The 15832-nt window shown below is 37.8% G+C and overlaps 1 protein-coding gene and 1 long non-coding RNA gene across 2 annotated transcripts; both read right to left on the reverse strand.

The window, feature by feature from the left end:
- Positions 1-3117: 3117 nt before the first annotated feature.
- LOC125190721 (cytochrome P450 71A6-like) lies at positions 3118-5496 on the reverse strand. The gene is made up of 2 exons (XM_048088094.1): positions 4569-5496; positions 3118-3810 (listed from the first exon to the last, which is right to left on the reverse strand). Exons 1-2 carry the CDS (start codon positions 5463-5465, stop codon positions 3199-3201), a joined length of 1509 nt encoding a protein of 502 aa, XP_047944051.1. The 5' UTR covers positions 5466-5496; the 3' UTR covers positions 3118-3198.
- A 4799-nt stretch (positions 5497-10295) lies between these two features.
- Positions 10296-11908, reverse strand: LOC125187460. Its single transcript, XR_007170613.1, has 2 exons — positions 11375-11908; positions 10296-11089 (listed from the first exon to the last, which is right to left on the reverse strand). It is a non-coding gene; the product is annotated as an uncharacterized LOC125187460 (long non-coding RNA).
- Positions 11909-15832: the final 3924 nt, after the last annotated feature.

Below are 15832 nucleotides of genomic sequence, written 5' to 3' on the forward strand. Positions count from 1 at the left end.
CTAACGTATGTAGATTAAGAAATAGTATTTTATCAAGACCTAGTCTTTGAGTAGATAGCATAAAGACACGTCTTGCTGTTAGATCCATTCAGTGCTATACCACACCAACGTCATCTTATTTCGGAAAGGCTTAGAAATAATCGGACCGACATTGCAACCTTTCACGATAGGTAGTCTAAGTCTATCGGGTTGTGAAATTCTTCTTTTTCTTTTGCAAAGCATTGCATAAAACCGACTGTGTTACCTTAAAGTGGACGACGCCCACAACCAGTCTACTAAGCAAAAGTCTTAGACTTTGTTTGCTTCTTATACATTTAAATGTTTGTAAAACATCTTATAAATGCACAAGCAAACACAATGTAATAATAATAGTGATTCTATTCGTGCGAGACTGCTCGAATAATACTGAATCGGGTTAAAAGTGGATTGTAGAGTTTTACGTATACAAGCAAGATTCTATTCGAGTGAAACTTGCTCGAAACATGCTTTTCAGTATACCAAACCTAACATAAACATGTTCAAAGACTCGGGAACTATTTTTGGGTTGGCTGCTGCCACGCAATTTGGGTTGAGGAAATTAAACTAGACTTGGTGTTGAAAATTTGCTATGCTAACAACTAGATCTAAGAACTACTTCCTAAATTTACCTAGACCTGGGAAAACAACTGACGGTGGGGACCATTTATTGAAAAGGTAAAATACGGATGAAAAGCTGTAAAATAACTAACTAAAGTACTAACTAACAGCGACAGCATCTTCTCCAACAATTGGCATGAAACATCCAAGTAAAAACAGAGTGAGAACGTAATTCAAAACGAAGCAACAGAAATTAAAGCGACAAAATCGAAGAACAATTAAAACTAAGGCAGATTTACGGCTACTAGACGAAATAAAGTAAAAAGAAAGCAGAAAGTTCAAAATCCATGCAAAACTCGGTTTCCCCTGTTCAGATCCACACTTCGGATGCTAAATCCACTCCGGATCCAAGCATCCGAAACAAACTCCGTCCAAAATTATACCCATAGCTACAGATTCGCCGATTAACCACATATCAACAACAACAGCACAGATCCACAACCTATTTCCCAGATCAAGCACATAACATTCAAAACAGAGAATAACATTCAACTTCTGAAATAAAACCACAAAACACAGAATCAACGTAAATCAACACAAAATAAACACCATCGTGACGTAAACTAAATGCATAGATAAACGGTAAGTAGCAAACAACCAATCGACTTTGGAAACGTTGAAGTTCGATGGAATAAAAGTGCAAAAACTGAATGTAAATGATTGTATCTTCGCCCTTCGTGAGGACGGTGTTACCACTAACTTTCTCGAAGATAAACCTCTAACTACCCCATAATCCCCATTTTTCCCAAGTGTGTGTGAGTGTGTGAGCTGAGAGCAAAATCATGTATATATCGTGTGTTGCATGCTCCACTATATATAGGCGTGGAAGTGGGTCCAGCAGGGGCTCTCTTGTGTGAATAGTCTTCTTCGCCCTCAGCTTTTGACTCCCTTCGTCCAGCCATTTTCTCCTCGAACTCGCTCACTTTTTCGCCTTTTTCCTTCGTTGGTCCACTGCCTTCAGCTCTTCTTGAACTTAGTGATTTCCTTCACACACCTGGCTTAATGATTGTGTTAGACCCAGTAAAAAAATGATTTTTCACCACATAACCGATGCATGAAATTAGCCTTATCAATGGACAATGCTGAGAAAAAGTTCTCGTGTCATCCTAAATCTGCGGTGAAAAACCATCGGGCCCCACTGTGATTCCTCCGCAAAATAGTCTGCGAACAGACGTTGGTGAGCTAGGTTGTGCTCGCAGCGGACAAACGCCCGACGGCGAATCAGCCTCTGGATCTGCTCCGCTTGGAGTTGGACCTGCTCCGCCGCTTCACGCTCCCGCTCCATTTCGGCTAAGCATTCCGCCGCAGCCTTTTAAACACAATCGAACAAGGCCCGAGTAATGCCCTCCGAAGTACTCAAATCGTCGTCATGTCTCATTTTTTTAGTGAGAGAAAGAGTAGTGTGTGGGGAGAAGATAGTTGATGAGAGATGGGAGAGAAAAGTGTGGGAAAATGAAGTGAAAAGTGAGATATATAGATAAAAGAAATTAAAAAGATTTTAAAAAAAAACGCGTTTTATCGTCCGCGTGACCCGCAATGGGGCGGACGATGCGTGTCGAGTGGTGCATCGTCCGCGGACGATGCATCGGAAATCGTCCACGTGGCTACAGTGGTGGATGGTAGCACGTCTGATGCATTGGGTGAACTATCATCCGCCCCACTGAGGATGCTCTTAAGATCGCATCTCAAATTCTAGGCTTCTAGCTTACACTGACAAGTGTTTTAGATTTAATGTTCTAATTGTTGAAAAATTTATACTTCCTTCGTTCCACTATAAACGATTTTTATTCTTTTATGGGATGTCCCACCTAAAATGTCATTTGATTTTTAGTTAAATATAACAAAATTATTTTATCGTCCATTCCAACTGATAATTAAATTAGAGTTTTGATTGTTCTTGTTGTATTTTGTAACTCTACGCTCTTAGAATTGTTGTGACACAAGGAACGTGTCGCTAGGTTGTGATGGTGGAAAGTACAGCTCCATTGAAGACTAAAAAGCTCCATTATTTTTATGTGAAGATATAAACCTTGCTGCAGATGTTGCATTTAGGTCATTGGGATCAATTCGTTTGTCAACATTGGGCTGGCCCATTTTTTATCTAGATGAGCCTTGTTTTGTAAACCCAGTAAAAGTTTTGGGTTGACCTGTTTTAGACGCTCACAATCGCGCTTATTTATTAATCCATCATGTTTAACAAATTAATTAATTGTAAGTATTCGAGATTATCTGTAATTTGATTACATAGTTCACCATCTAAATAAAAAAAGTTAAGTTAAGGTTCAATAAAATCTAGACTATTGTCAAAATACAACAAATTAAAAATTTATAGTACTATATTTTTTCGTCAAAAATTTAACCGGTTAATAACCAAAGTTGAGTATATTATATACTCCTATATACTTTATATATGTATAATCAATTAACTCTTGAAATAAACTTTTTCTGTAGTTCTAAAAAAAGGGAAAAGAAGACGGCAAGTAATGTTAAAATGGAGATATATTTATTACAAGCAAAGTAAAAAAAAAAATTATTCTTATGAACATTATCGAGAAATAGTACTTAACAAGTATGAGGAGAAACTACTACAAGTAAAGGAAACTTTTTATGCATTGTGAGTCCACTAGATTCACTCACATCCAACTGTTCCATCTTTGCTCCATTAGGCAATTCGAAATCGAAGTTAAGCACTAACTTTGCTAAAGCAAGCTCATAGACTGTCATTGCGAATGTAACACCTGGACAACCCCTTCTACCTGACCCAAACGGGGTCAGCTCGAAATGCAAACCTTTGTAGTCTATGTCCGTCTCAAGGAACCTCTCCGGATAAAATTGTTCAGGTTTTTCCCATAACAACGAATCCCTAGCAATTGCCCATGCATTGATCAAGGCGCGTGTGCCGGATACGATGTCGTAGCCTAGTACTTTTGTGTCTTGAGTTAATTCACGAGGAACTAGTAATGGGATCGGTGGGTGCAGCCTCAAACTTTCCTTTGTCACTGCTTTTAAATAGAGCATTTTCTCTAAGTCTTTCTCATCTATTTCGACCTTGTTTCCCACTACTTTTCTCACTTCATTTTGAAGTGTTTTCATGGTTGTTGGATTCCTTATAAGCTCTGTCATCGCCCATTCAAGAGTTGTGGATGTTGTATCAGTTCCACCAGCATACATATCCTTTTGTAAAGAGTCATTATACATGCTCCATTATTTATGACACATTCAAAATAATTGATTCATTAGCCTAAAAATCAACTAATCGAATTGATCATGAATGAATACTCTAGTACATATTTACTATACAAAAAAGCGTTAAAATTTTAAAGTATATATAACAACAAATTGAATGTCAAAAACTCAAATCATGATACCTCGAAAGATGATTTGCTTGCAACTTTGATGAGGGTTTACAAATAAGAGAAAAAGGAGCATGGAGAAAAAAAGTGAAGTAAAAAAAGAGTAAAAACAAAAGAAACAATTTAAATTAATTCAAGAATTAATTAAAAGTTTGCAATACTATGGTATTCAACCATGGGCCCATTCATGGTACTACATCACGAGTTTTTTGGTTCAAAATGATTCAGTGTTCCACCACGGTCAAATCAATCAAATTGAGCAAACGGCTTGAAAATTTACAAAATTTCTTGCAATTCCACAACTTTAAAAAATAATCAATCATATTATAATTTTATCATTTTTCTTAAATTTTTCCATTTATTTATATTTTGAGGGATGCTTTTTATATAAATATTTATGTCACTTATAACAATCATAGATTTAAACCAGAAAATATGGAATATAATGTCAAAATTATGAAATAATTAACTATTTTTAAAGTAACAAAATTAATCACAATATAACCAACTTTGCAATATTATTTCAATTTGTATATTACTCCTATATTAAAATGAAAGATAAGAGAAAAAGAGGGATACCAGGATGATAGATTTGATAGCATTATCGTCAACAGAAGAGCCACTCCCATTCTCCCTCTGAAAATCAAGCAATATGTCAACAAAATCCAACTCATCACCATCACACTCTCTCCTTTCTCTATCCCTGTGCTCTTGAAGCACACTCTCCAAAAACTGATCCAATGCTTTAGCCACTCTCTCAATTCTCCCATCCACACCATCAAACCTCCTCATCCAACTCAGCCATGGAATGTACTCCCACAAAGGTACAACCCCCAACAGCTCCTCGAACTCCGCTATAATTCTGTGAAAATTCCTCTCTCCGGCGCCGGACTTCTTCCCCAGCGCCACCATGCTGATCACATCGTTCGTCATCGACGCCACCGCGTCCCTCAGGTTGATCACGCCCGTCGATGAAGACCTGATCTTGTCGACCATGAGGGACGTCTCTTCCTCCATCACGCGGCGGTAGGATTGGACCCTCTTGCCGCACAGGAGATGAAGCACGCATACGCTGCGGATCCGGCGCCAGTACTCTCCGTAGGGCGCGAACGCCACGTCTCTGCAGTTGTAGAGGAGCCTCGCGGGGATGCTCATTTTGGGCCGGCTTGCGAAGATCAGGTCCTGGCTTTTCATGATCTCACGCGCCGCCTCGGCTGAGGAGGCGACGAGGACGGGGACCTTGCCGAAGTGGAGGAGCATGAGGGATCCGTGGCGGCGGGAGAGGGACTGGAGGGATCTGTGGGGGAGTGGGCCCACCTGGTGGAGGTTCCCCAACCCCGGGAGCTTTGGAGGAGACGGCGGTGGTCTTTTTCGGGAGGATGGAGCGTGGCTGCGGCGCCATTTGTGGAGGAAGAAGAGGAGGAAAGGAGTGGAGAGGATCAGAATCAAGAAATGTGAGAGAGAAAGCATTTGCATTGTAGGTGTAGTAATTTGCAGAGAAAGAAGGAATAACATCCAATTTAAATAGAGAGTATAGCTCAAAATATCTTCACATATATGGTTAAAAAAATATACACGTTTATTATATGGATGTATGGAGAGTACGTGAAGTGGCAAGCAATTAAACATGGCTTTCATCCCAACATTAGTGATATAGGAATGATGGTACACCATTGCGGACTCAACATCCCACAATGGTCGTAAGAGTAATCGGTCGGTGTGTGGTGTATAGACTAAATGAGCTCTCTATGCTAACAGATTAGTCTTTTGGAATGAGTTCTTCTAATCTGTAACAAATGGCCCACTAGATAGTCTTTAAAGTCGTCGAGGGACAGTTTCAGATAGAGAAACCATACACCCCAATTTTTTATGGATTTGTCGTCCACAGACTACGACTCTTATGTATATTGCTTCATTTTGTTAAGGAAGCTCAATTTCAGCTGCATAACTTTCTATATATATGGAGTATCTTTTTTCTATTTCTTTGTTCTGGAATGTAGGATGTTAGAATTAGTGGAGTGTCTTGATTGATCTAGTTTTATCTTTCTAACTCTAATCTATTGATTTGTTTTATATATGAGGAATGTGTTGTTAGGTGAAAATTTGGTCTGCCAGTCTAGCTAATTGTATGTAGTACGTATTTGTTTGTGGGCTCAAATAATCATGCAAGCTGAGCATAAATTAACTGTAGAAGATCTAGTGATAGAAATGTAAGTACCTAAGGAAAAATGTCTCGAATTCAAGTATATTGTGATGCGGCCTTTAAAATTTTTTATTTGTTTCCGATAAAAAAAGGAATATACGAAGAAACTTAATGTTACCTTTGGTAATCCATTTAGTATTCAAATGAAATTTGAAACTATCTTCTTATTTAAGAAAAAGAAAGGGGGTGAAAACGTTTAGTCCATATTAGGTGGGAGCGTTATAGCATGAGAGGACTGTGAAGGGCGCTTCCATGATTAAAAGAATGAATATAAAATATTGTGGAAATTATTGAAAGCAAAACTTAAATGTAAATTAAAATCTTTATAGCGGGGGTTGCGTGCATAAGTTTTGATCTTATTTGTTTTGATTAAATTTTACTATAATCCACGTTTGAGTCCACGTAATTACAACTAATCATGTCATTATTGTATATGTTCACGAGATTCAATAAATTAATAAAGCTCTTGCTTGGTTGGTGGCCGTTCAAATACTTGCAATATTTTATGTTAACTCGATTCATTGAATGAGGTTTAATTACTAATTACAAGAAATATACTCGAGTAATAACTACTCCAGATAAATATGTATTGAGATACATAAATAATAATAATAATATTTCATATTTATATATTTTTTTTAATTAAAATTTAGTACGGAGTATTTATTTTGACAAGTGCTTTAAGGTGCAAAAGGGTCCGTTGTGCTTTGCTACGAATTTTTTATCAACAGCCAAAACCCAAGCTACCAATAAAATATTATCTGTATATATAAAAAGGTTAAATTCAAATGAGAACACTTCTTATAGTGTGAATTGAACGTGAAATTCAAATGAGAACACTTCTTATAGTGTGAATTGAACGTGAGAATCATTTTTTACCTTGGAGCGTAGATTTACACGTACACACATCTAAAATATAAAATGATTTGAATCTTTTATTTATGAGTACCAAACACCATACTCTATCAATGCTAAGGGACACCATAATTATATAGGTTGAATATAGTTGTTAGATGCTGACTCAACTTATTTTTAACACAAGTATACCTGCAAGTGTATGGGGCTAATGCTGTCATACCAGTCTCTAGCATCATCTCTCAAGGAAAATGGGATAGCCTTAGTCTGATTTGTTCATCTCTCACCCTATTAAGCTTCACCGTGTTAGTGATCTGAATAAACTTAGTAAGATGCTTGTTGGGATCTTCATTGGCCTTCCCCGCAAAAGCATTAGCCTCAGCCATATTTAGCAATCCTGGCTTGAGCTCAAAATGATTGGCATCGATCCCATCGTTGCCAATTGGTGGGTCCTCTACCTCTCTGTAAGCGTACATGTTTTGCACTGGCGCCATGGCTTGTTGTTCATTTTTTTCTTTAACCTGTTTCACCAAATCTGCAAGTTGTAGTTGGAGTTGATGGACTATCGGATCTGGATGTGGTGCATTGTTCTCTCTGTTGTCCGCCATTGTTATTGCAACAGGAGTAGGCGGTTCTCTCTTAAGAGGCGAAAGTGATCGCCTTTGGTTGAGCCTTCTCTGAGCGTTTCTCCTTCGGTTGGATGCTTCGATCTCAAGATCAAATAACTCTAATGGTTGCCCCTTAGAGCGAGTGAGCATACAACCTAAAAAGAAAAACACAAAAGTGAGAATAACTCAAAAAGAAAAAAAAAGGAAAAAAAAAAAAAAAGAGAAAAGTAAAGCAATTAAAATCTAGATTAGTTCTTAATTTTTATCACGATATTAGGCTATAGTAACACAAAATTGTCCCCGGCAACGGCGCCAAAAACTTGACTCAACTTATTTTTAACACAAGTATACCCGCAAGTGTACGGGGCTAATGTAGCAAATAGTAAGCAAAGAGTATCGTATCCACAGAGACAATGAGTGTCAACCTAATTACCACGAACCAACCTCAACTACTATCTAGATGAATCGGAATTTTGGTTTTTCTAAATCTATTTAAAAGCAAGGTAAAAACAATTAAAAACAAATAGAGAACTAAAGCAAATAAGAGAAAACGGATGTAGATCAAGGATGAGGAAGGTAGAATCCTACGGGATCGATAACAATTATCCTATGCTCAACTAATTTCCTAACTATGCCAACAAAGGGTCTCAAGGGTTATTAAGCTATCACTAAGGTAAAACTATATCTTTTCTCAAAGCATATAATTTGTAGATTGCTACCTAGAACCGAAGTGTCCTTCCTAGAACTAAGGTAACAACTCCTAAAAGCTCCTAAGATACTTAGCTTCATTCAATGGCTCAAATCTGTCGATTATATTGGCAAAGATGTCAACTTCTCTTTTTTCAAATTAAACTACTCACTTCCCAGGTATTATAGTAAAATCCACGTGCATTTATAAGGTGATCAGTCAAATAAATGTATAAGCACAAGAGGAGTCAAAATAACCACATGAGCCAAGGCATAGGAAAAGAAAATCAATTAAACATAAGAATCATTGTATCTCCTCCGTAGAACTCTACGAAGGGTTTAGCTACTCATGTTCAACACAAAAGTCAAAGAAATATTCAAAAACATTGTTTGAATAAGAATAAAACTAAAAGTAGAAACTCCTAGAATTGGATTGGGCGGATTGGAGGCTTCGTCTTCAATCTTGCGATGAATACTCGTCCTCTGTTCATTCTTCTATTCTTTCTAGATGAAAAAAGTGGTATTTTTAGGGTATGAGGCGTGTAAATTGTGTTTGGAGGCGTTTCCTAGGCATATATACACCTAGGGTTAACTTTGGGCCCGAAATAAACTGTCGGACGAAGCTGGCGGGTCGCCAGGTTGGGTGTGCGTCGAAGCTAGCGAGTCGCCAGCTGCTTACGGCATTTTTCTCGTCTTTTGCTAGCGGGTCGCCAGGTTCGTTTGCATGCGAACCTGGCGGGTCGCCAGCTAGGTCACTGTTGTGCGCAGTCTTGGTAAAACGGCCATAACTTCTTCTACCGAACTTCGATTGAGACGTTTAAGATATCCACGTGAAGCTCTTTCGAAGACGAAGAGAATGGTATGCATTACATGCGAATCGGACTTCAAAATCTCCAGAAAATTTATCTCGAACATTGAGCAGCTGCACATCCACATATTTTGTACATTTTTCTACACATTCTTCACAAAATTGTCAAAATACCAACATAATAGAGAAGTGGCTATAACCATGTCTCAAAGTACACAATATATGATCAAAACCAAGTAAAACTACCCTCTAAAATCATGTAAAATCCAAGTGAATCAGATGCTCACGTATTTTTTAACTTAACTAGATTTTATAATTATGAAGAATGGTTGATGATTATATATCTGGTTATCATGGTGTCTATATCAAAAAATTGTATTAATAATCATAAACAATATGTATCTTTCGAACGCAATGTCGAGACAGCCCATGTGGACCAATGACTATATTAATATCATGGGATCTGTTGACCAAAACTCATGTTTTACAGGTGGCTGAATTATTGATGGGAAACAAATTAGTAGTATTATATAATATCACTATACTATAACACTTTCTTTTCATAATTATATTTTATGTTATAAATAATATCCATACATAGGACTAAATAAAAAATTAATTGTAACAATCAATCCTTAGAACTACACTAAAAAAAAAGCAACAATTGTTTGTTAAATGACATTAGCGATCACATTTGCACATCTATCATTTCGCAAGAAAAGGGATAGCTTTGGTTTGCAATTCCTTTTTCATGGTCCACCATATTTGCGACGGTTATTTGGATTGATAGTTTTAATTCATGCTATTAAATGTCAGGAGTTAGGTTTGGTATTATTACTCCTTGAGAATAATGTATACTTCCACATGTACCCTCAATGAATTTATTTAATTCCTAATTTATCCCCATACTTGCCCCAGCAATGTATACATGTCATTAGAGTTATGATTACAATTGATTTTAATTCTGCCATTCATAATACTCTGTTAACCATACACCTATATATGTCATTATACCAAGAAGCAAAGAAAACGACTCAGGAGCTGCACTTGAGAATAAACACATCATTCCTGTAATTTTTCGTCAAAAGTCCAAAAATGTAGTAGTTAAATTCAAGTATTGAAACTGCTATTTGTAGATTTTGCTGTTGAAAGAACTACAAGATAAATACAAACTACCAACAAAATGAAGTGAACTTCACAAATGCAATTTTTACAACATAAGAAGCATATCTTGAATATGACTATGTAACAAATTGTGGCATTTCAGAATACTAGTTTATATGAACTCGTGTACCTACAATTTGCATCCAACCCTTGGAAGTTGGAACTATACCTGCATCTCACATACCAACCAATCAGTATATGCACATACAAGAATTTCTTGATGATTTAAGCATCATGTGACTTCTCCTAGCAACAGCTACTGTTCTGGTTCGATGGCTTATGTGTTTCTCACAGATTACTCAAATGAGAACCAATATGCTCATGAAGAGGGATCTTAAGCTTTGGTGCTACCATTTGATGCATTGGTAATCCTTTTTGCCTCGCTCAAGAATTCGACAGCTCGCCACGCTTCAGCAACAAGTTGTATTGTTCTCTCCGGAGGAGGAACGCCTTCTTCTCCATAACTTGGAGGAATTTCTCCGGTTTTCAGATCAATTAATAAAAAAAAAACTAAATATATTATCAAGAACAAACCTCCAACATATGCACAATGTTATGTCCTTGGCAGTTTGAGCCATATATAAACAAATATTTGATGAAAAGTATCATCACCATGGCTTATAAAACAATATCTAGAACAAAAAAAAACAAAAAGACCAGAAAAATCAATTTATGGTGGAAACTTCTACACAGTGAATCGATAAGCATGGCTGACCTACTGTAGATGTAGTTTATAAAACTGAGCTCCATTGAAATTCTCCAAAACTCTCATTTTCTGATTCATATAAGATAAATACATGTCCAGTCAAATAATAAACTGCTCCAAAATATAGAATTGTAGAGTATTACCGATACACGGTAAAATATTACAAAAAAAAATACAAATTGGAAAACCACAAAAATAAACACACCAAATATCACGCCCTCCAGCGTCGTGGAGTGTTCAACCATGCAATTTTCTTGGGAATTCGTAAAACACAGATTACCAAAATAAATTGGAGGTATAACATTAGGGATTTTCCAATGAATTGAGAAAAAAATTGATTGCCAGAAAACTAACCTCGAGGTAGTGTGTCTGGCTAGGGCGGTTCGACGACCTTTCTTCAGAAAACGGCTTAGAGCTTCGACATTTGTGCAGAATCGAAGAGGAAGGAGAAATGAATGAAGTAATTTCGCGTAATGTGCAAAATTTTGATACAAGGGCAAAAGGGAGGGGGTTTTTAGTAAATGCATACAACTTATCTTTTTTTAAGTAGAGACCCAGTTATGTATCGTAGCATTTTGGGCAGAAATGCTAACCATCACTAACTGCACTTATTAGGCGGGCCACAGCCCATAACTCGGGCCTTCCACAAATTGAAAAAGGCAAACCAAATGTATGATAACGTCAGATAACAACCACTAATTGTTCCTAAATGTCAAACCAAACCCTCCCTTAGTGAGCACTATGATGCTCGCTAAAATGGTGCTTGCGAACATACACCGTGGCTCGCATAACATTTGTTCTTATTTCAAATTTTTAATAACTAAAATGGTCAATAAATTGGACTGATACCAAATTTCATGCATTTTTTTATCAAAAATAAATTGCTTAAAAATAAAATTTAGCTACACTATATAGTATATTTACAGTTATGTCTTTTTAAAAATTAAAAAGTCGATATTTGCAAAATATAGATTGTGATTTTAACTAATTGCAAGAAAAATTTGTCGACAAAGCTATGAAATGTTGTTAAGGTTACACAATTGACTCAATCATTTCATAGAATTGATTAATTTATCTAAACCTGGTATCTAAATTGATGTTCCTAAAATAAGTTTTTTTCTCTCTATAAAGAGGTGACCTTGTCTGAATCAATGCTTCACCAAAAAGAGAGAAAATGGCAGTTCTACTACTTCTTTTCACTTTCTTCATCCTAGCCTTCTTCTTCCTCAAAAAAAGCTCCACTCATTCGAAAAAGAAGCCTCCACCGTCACCACTAAAGCTTCCGATAATCGGAAATTTCTACCTCGCCGGAACCCTACCCCATCGTTCCTTCCAGTCTCTGTCCAACCGCTACGGCGAGGTGATGCTGTTAACATGGTGATCCAAACTGAAGTTCCTAAAGAGAAGCCAGCTAAGAGAATTTGTGATGCTACATATCCAATGTCAAAGATAATATCTAGTTGTGCAACGTTGGAGCCGATGCTAGCTGCTCCTACATGGAACAAAGTGCTGCTTGGTGGAATCGGCTGATTGGTCCAGGTACAGGGCTCAGCACCTGAAAAAGGAAGGACCACACCTTATTTCTCTTAATGAACATTGTCTTGTAGTTCAGATTTTATAGCTTGCTTTGTTAGGGATTTAGGGTTTGACTAATGTTCTAGGTTGTTCTCTAGCATAGTATACATAGAGACAAAGTTGTAACAGCCGCATCGATGTTCAATGAAAGCTTAATGCAAAAACTCTTTTCTTCCTCAAGTTGCAATGTCTTCTTTTATATCTTGCTGCAAATTCTGTTTTTTGGCCATTCTTATCATGGTATCAGAGCCTAGGCTCTGATCCTAGGCCCCCTTTTTCTTATCTTTGCTTTTGTTTCTTCATATCAATGGCAGAATCCCAAAGCTCAAGTGAGCATGATAATGAATACTCTGCTTCACCAAACTATAGCCTATTTGCAAATCAAACTTTCCCACAAAATACATCAGTCTCTATCAAGCTCACTGAGGATAACTATCTCATATGGAAACAACATGTTTTGTCAGCTGTGAGAGGGTATGGCCTTGAAGGGTTCCTGACAGGAGAGCAGATCCCCCCACCACGAGTCATTACCTCAACAAACTCCACTCAAGAAAGAGTGAATCCAGATTATTTAAACTGGAATATGCAGGACCAGAGGTTAGCTTACTGGATCCAATCTACACTTTCAGAAAGTATCATGATTTTGGTTGTGGGACTAAGCACTAGCCAGGAGATATGGGAGGCCATAGAAACGAGTTTTGCCCATCAATCAAAGGCCAAAGTGATGCAGTATCGGCTGCAGCTTCAATCCATAAGAAAGGAATCACTCTCAATGAGAGCATACTTGAACAAAGTAAAAAGTTGTGATTTGTTGGGAGCAGCAGGCTGCAAAGTTTCCGAAGGAGATCAAATCTTGCACATTCTTACTAGATTGGGAGCTGACTACAACCCAGCTGTAGTCACAATCACTTCAAAGTCAGAAGAACTAACTGTGCGAGAAGTTTCTGCACTTTTGACGAGCTTTGAGACAAGGCTAGATTCAGCTGTGAAGACTAGCTCAATCAACACAGAACGCTCCATCCCAACTGCTAATCTTGCACAAGCTGAAAATCAGAGGTTCAACTCAAACAACAACTATAGAGGAGATGGAGGCAGATCCTTCAACTTCAGGGGAAGAGGTGGCAGATCTGGTAGAGGAGGAAGATCTGGTGGCAAAATCATCTGCCAACTATGCCAAAAGCCAGGCCATGGTGCTGATAAATGTTGGCATCGTTTTGAGCAAAACTTTGTGCCAACTCCTCCTCAAATGAGAAATCCAAGTTTGCAAGGCCAAGGAGGGTTCAATCAGATGAATCCTACTGCTAATGTTGTCCAAGCCAGGAACCAGAATGTTGTTCAACACACTGCTCCACCTCAATATGCTCCACCTCAGTATGCTCCATCAGAATATAATGTTGATGCCTCCTCATCCACATCTTGGTACCCGGATTCTGGGGCAACTAATCATATCTCTAATGATTTTGGAAATCTCAACTCAGCCTCTGAGTACAATGGAGGTAAACTTCTTCATCTTGGTGATGGTAAAGGCATTAAGATTAAACATGTTGGTAATTCTATTTTCAAGCCAAACTCTAACCCTTTATCCAAATCTCTTTTTATTAATAATCTGCTTCATGTTCCCCAAATATCTAGAAATCTTCTTAGTGTCTCCCAATTTGCTAAAGACAATGGAGTACTTTTTGAATTTCATCCTACATTTTGTTTTGTGAGGGAGCAGGGCACCAAGGAAATCATTCTCAAGGGAACCCTTGACCATGGACTTTACCATTTCTTCCTGCACAAACCTACTTCCACCGCCAAGACATCAAGACCAAATGATCCTTTTTCCTTCCATAAGAGCAAGTGTAGTGTCCCTGCTACCAGCTCAAAGTCTTTAGATGTTCCTGTTTGTTCAGCTTCTACTTTACCTTCCTCTAATTCAGTAGTAGTTAGCCTAGATTTGTGGCACAAGCGCCTAGGCCATTGTGCATTTGACACAATCAAGAAGGCTTTACTTCACTGTAACATTTCCTATGATTCAATAAAATCAAATTTTCTCTGCATATCTTGTTGTGTTGCTAAGGCTCACAGATTACCTTATGAAGCTTCTGTTACAGTTTACCATAATCCATTAGAACTAGTGCATAGTGATTTATGGGGTCCATCACCTGTACTTTCAAGAAATGGTTTCAAGTACTATGTTACCTTCATTGATCAATATAGCCGTTTTACTTGGCTTTTTCTCCTAAAATCCAAAAGTGATGTCTACTCTGCCTTCAAGCAATTCAAATCTCTTGCTGAAAATCAGCTCAATGTTAAAATCAAAACCTTGCAAAGTGATTGGGGAGGTGAGTTTCAAGGTCTCTCCACTTTCTTGCAAGAATTTGGTATTGCACACAGAGTCTCGTGTCCCCATACTCCTCAATAAAATGGATTGGCCGAGAGGAAGCATAGACACATTATAGAAATGGCTTTAGCTATGCTTTCTCAATCTGGTTTGGACTACAAATTTTGGGATGATGTCGTTGTCACTGCATCCTACATCATCAATAGAATTCCTACCCCAATTCTGCAGAATATCTCTCCTTTTGAAAAGCTGTTGAAAACCAAACCAAATTATCTAGAGTTCAACCCTTTTGGCTGCCTATGTTACCCACTTTTGAGGCCTTATAATAAACATAAGCTTGAACCTAGATCCTTTCCATCCACCTTTCTTGGATACAGTAACACTCATAAAGGATACAAAGCCTTTGTTGCCATCTGGAAAACTCATCATAACTCGAGATATTGTTTTTGATGAACTATCATTTCTACATCTTCCTAAGTCAGTGAATACTACTGCTCAAGCAACTTCATCTCCTGCATTCTCCCCTCCTCTTTCCCCAGTCCCACCTCAAGTTTTCCCGTCACATCCCTCTCAGCCTGCTTCTCCATGCTTACGACATACTCATGTCAATTCTCCAACTTCGCAGTCACCTCCACCAGCTGAATTTATTGATGGTGCATCTCCTCATAATTCTCCTCCAGCTCCAGCTGATGGTAACTCATCTTCTCCTCATAATTATCCTCCATCATTATCCGCATCATCTGGTCATCATCACTCACATAACTCCTCTTCTTCCACCCAACCAATCAATACTCCTACTCATTCCTCTTCTCATTTACCAACTGTTGATGTTTCTGCCAAAACATCTCACCAAATGATCACTCGGAGTAAAGCTGGAATTTTTAAGCCTAAAGTGTTCACTGTGTCTCTTG

The sequence above is a fragment of the Salvia hispanica genome, chromosome 5 (genome assembly GCF_023119035.1).
Source record: "Salvia hispanica cultivar TCC Black 2014 chromosome 5, UniMelb_Shisp_WGS_1.0, whole genome shotgun sequence".
Lineage (NCBI taxonomy): Eukaryota > Viridiplantae > Streptophyta > Magnoliopsida > Lamiales > Lamiaceae > Salvia > Salvia hispanica.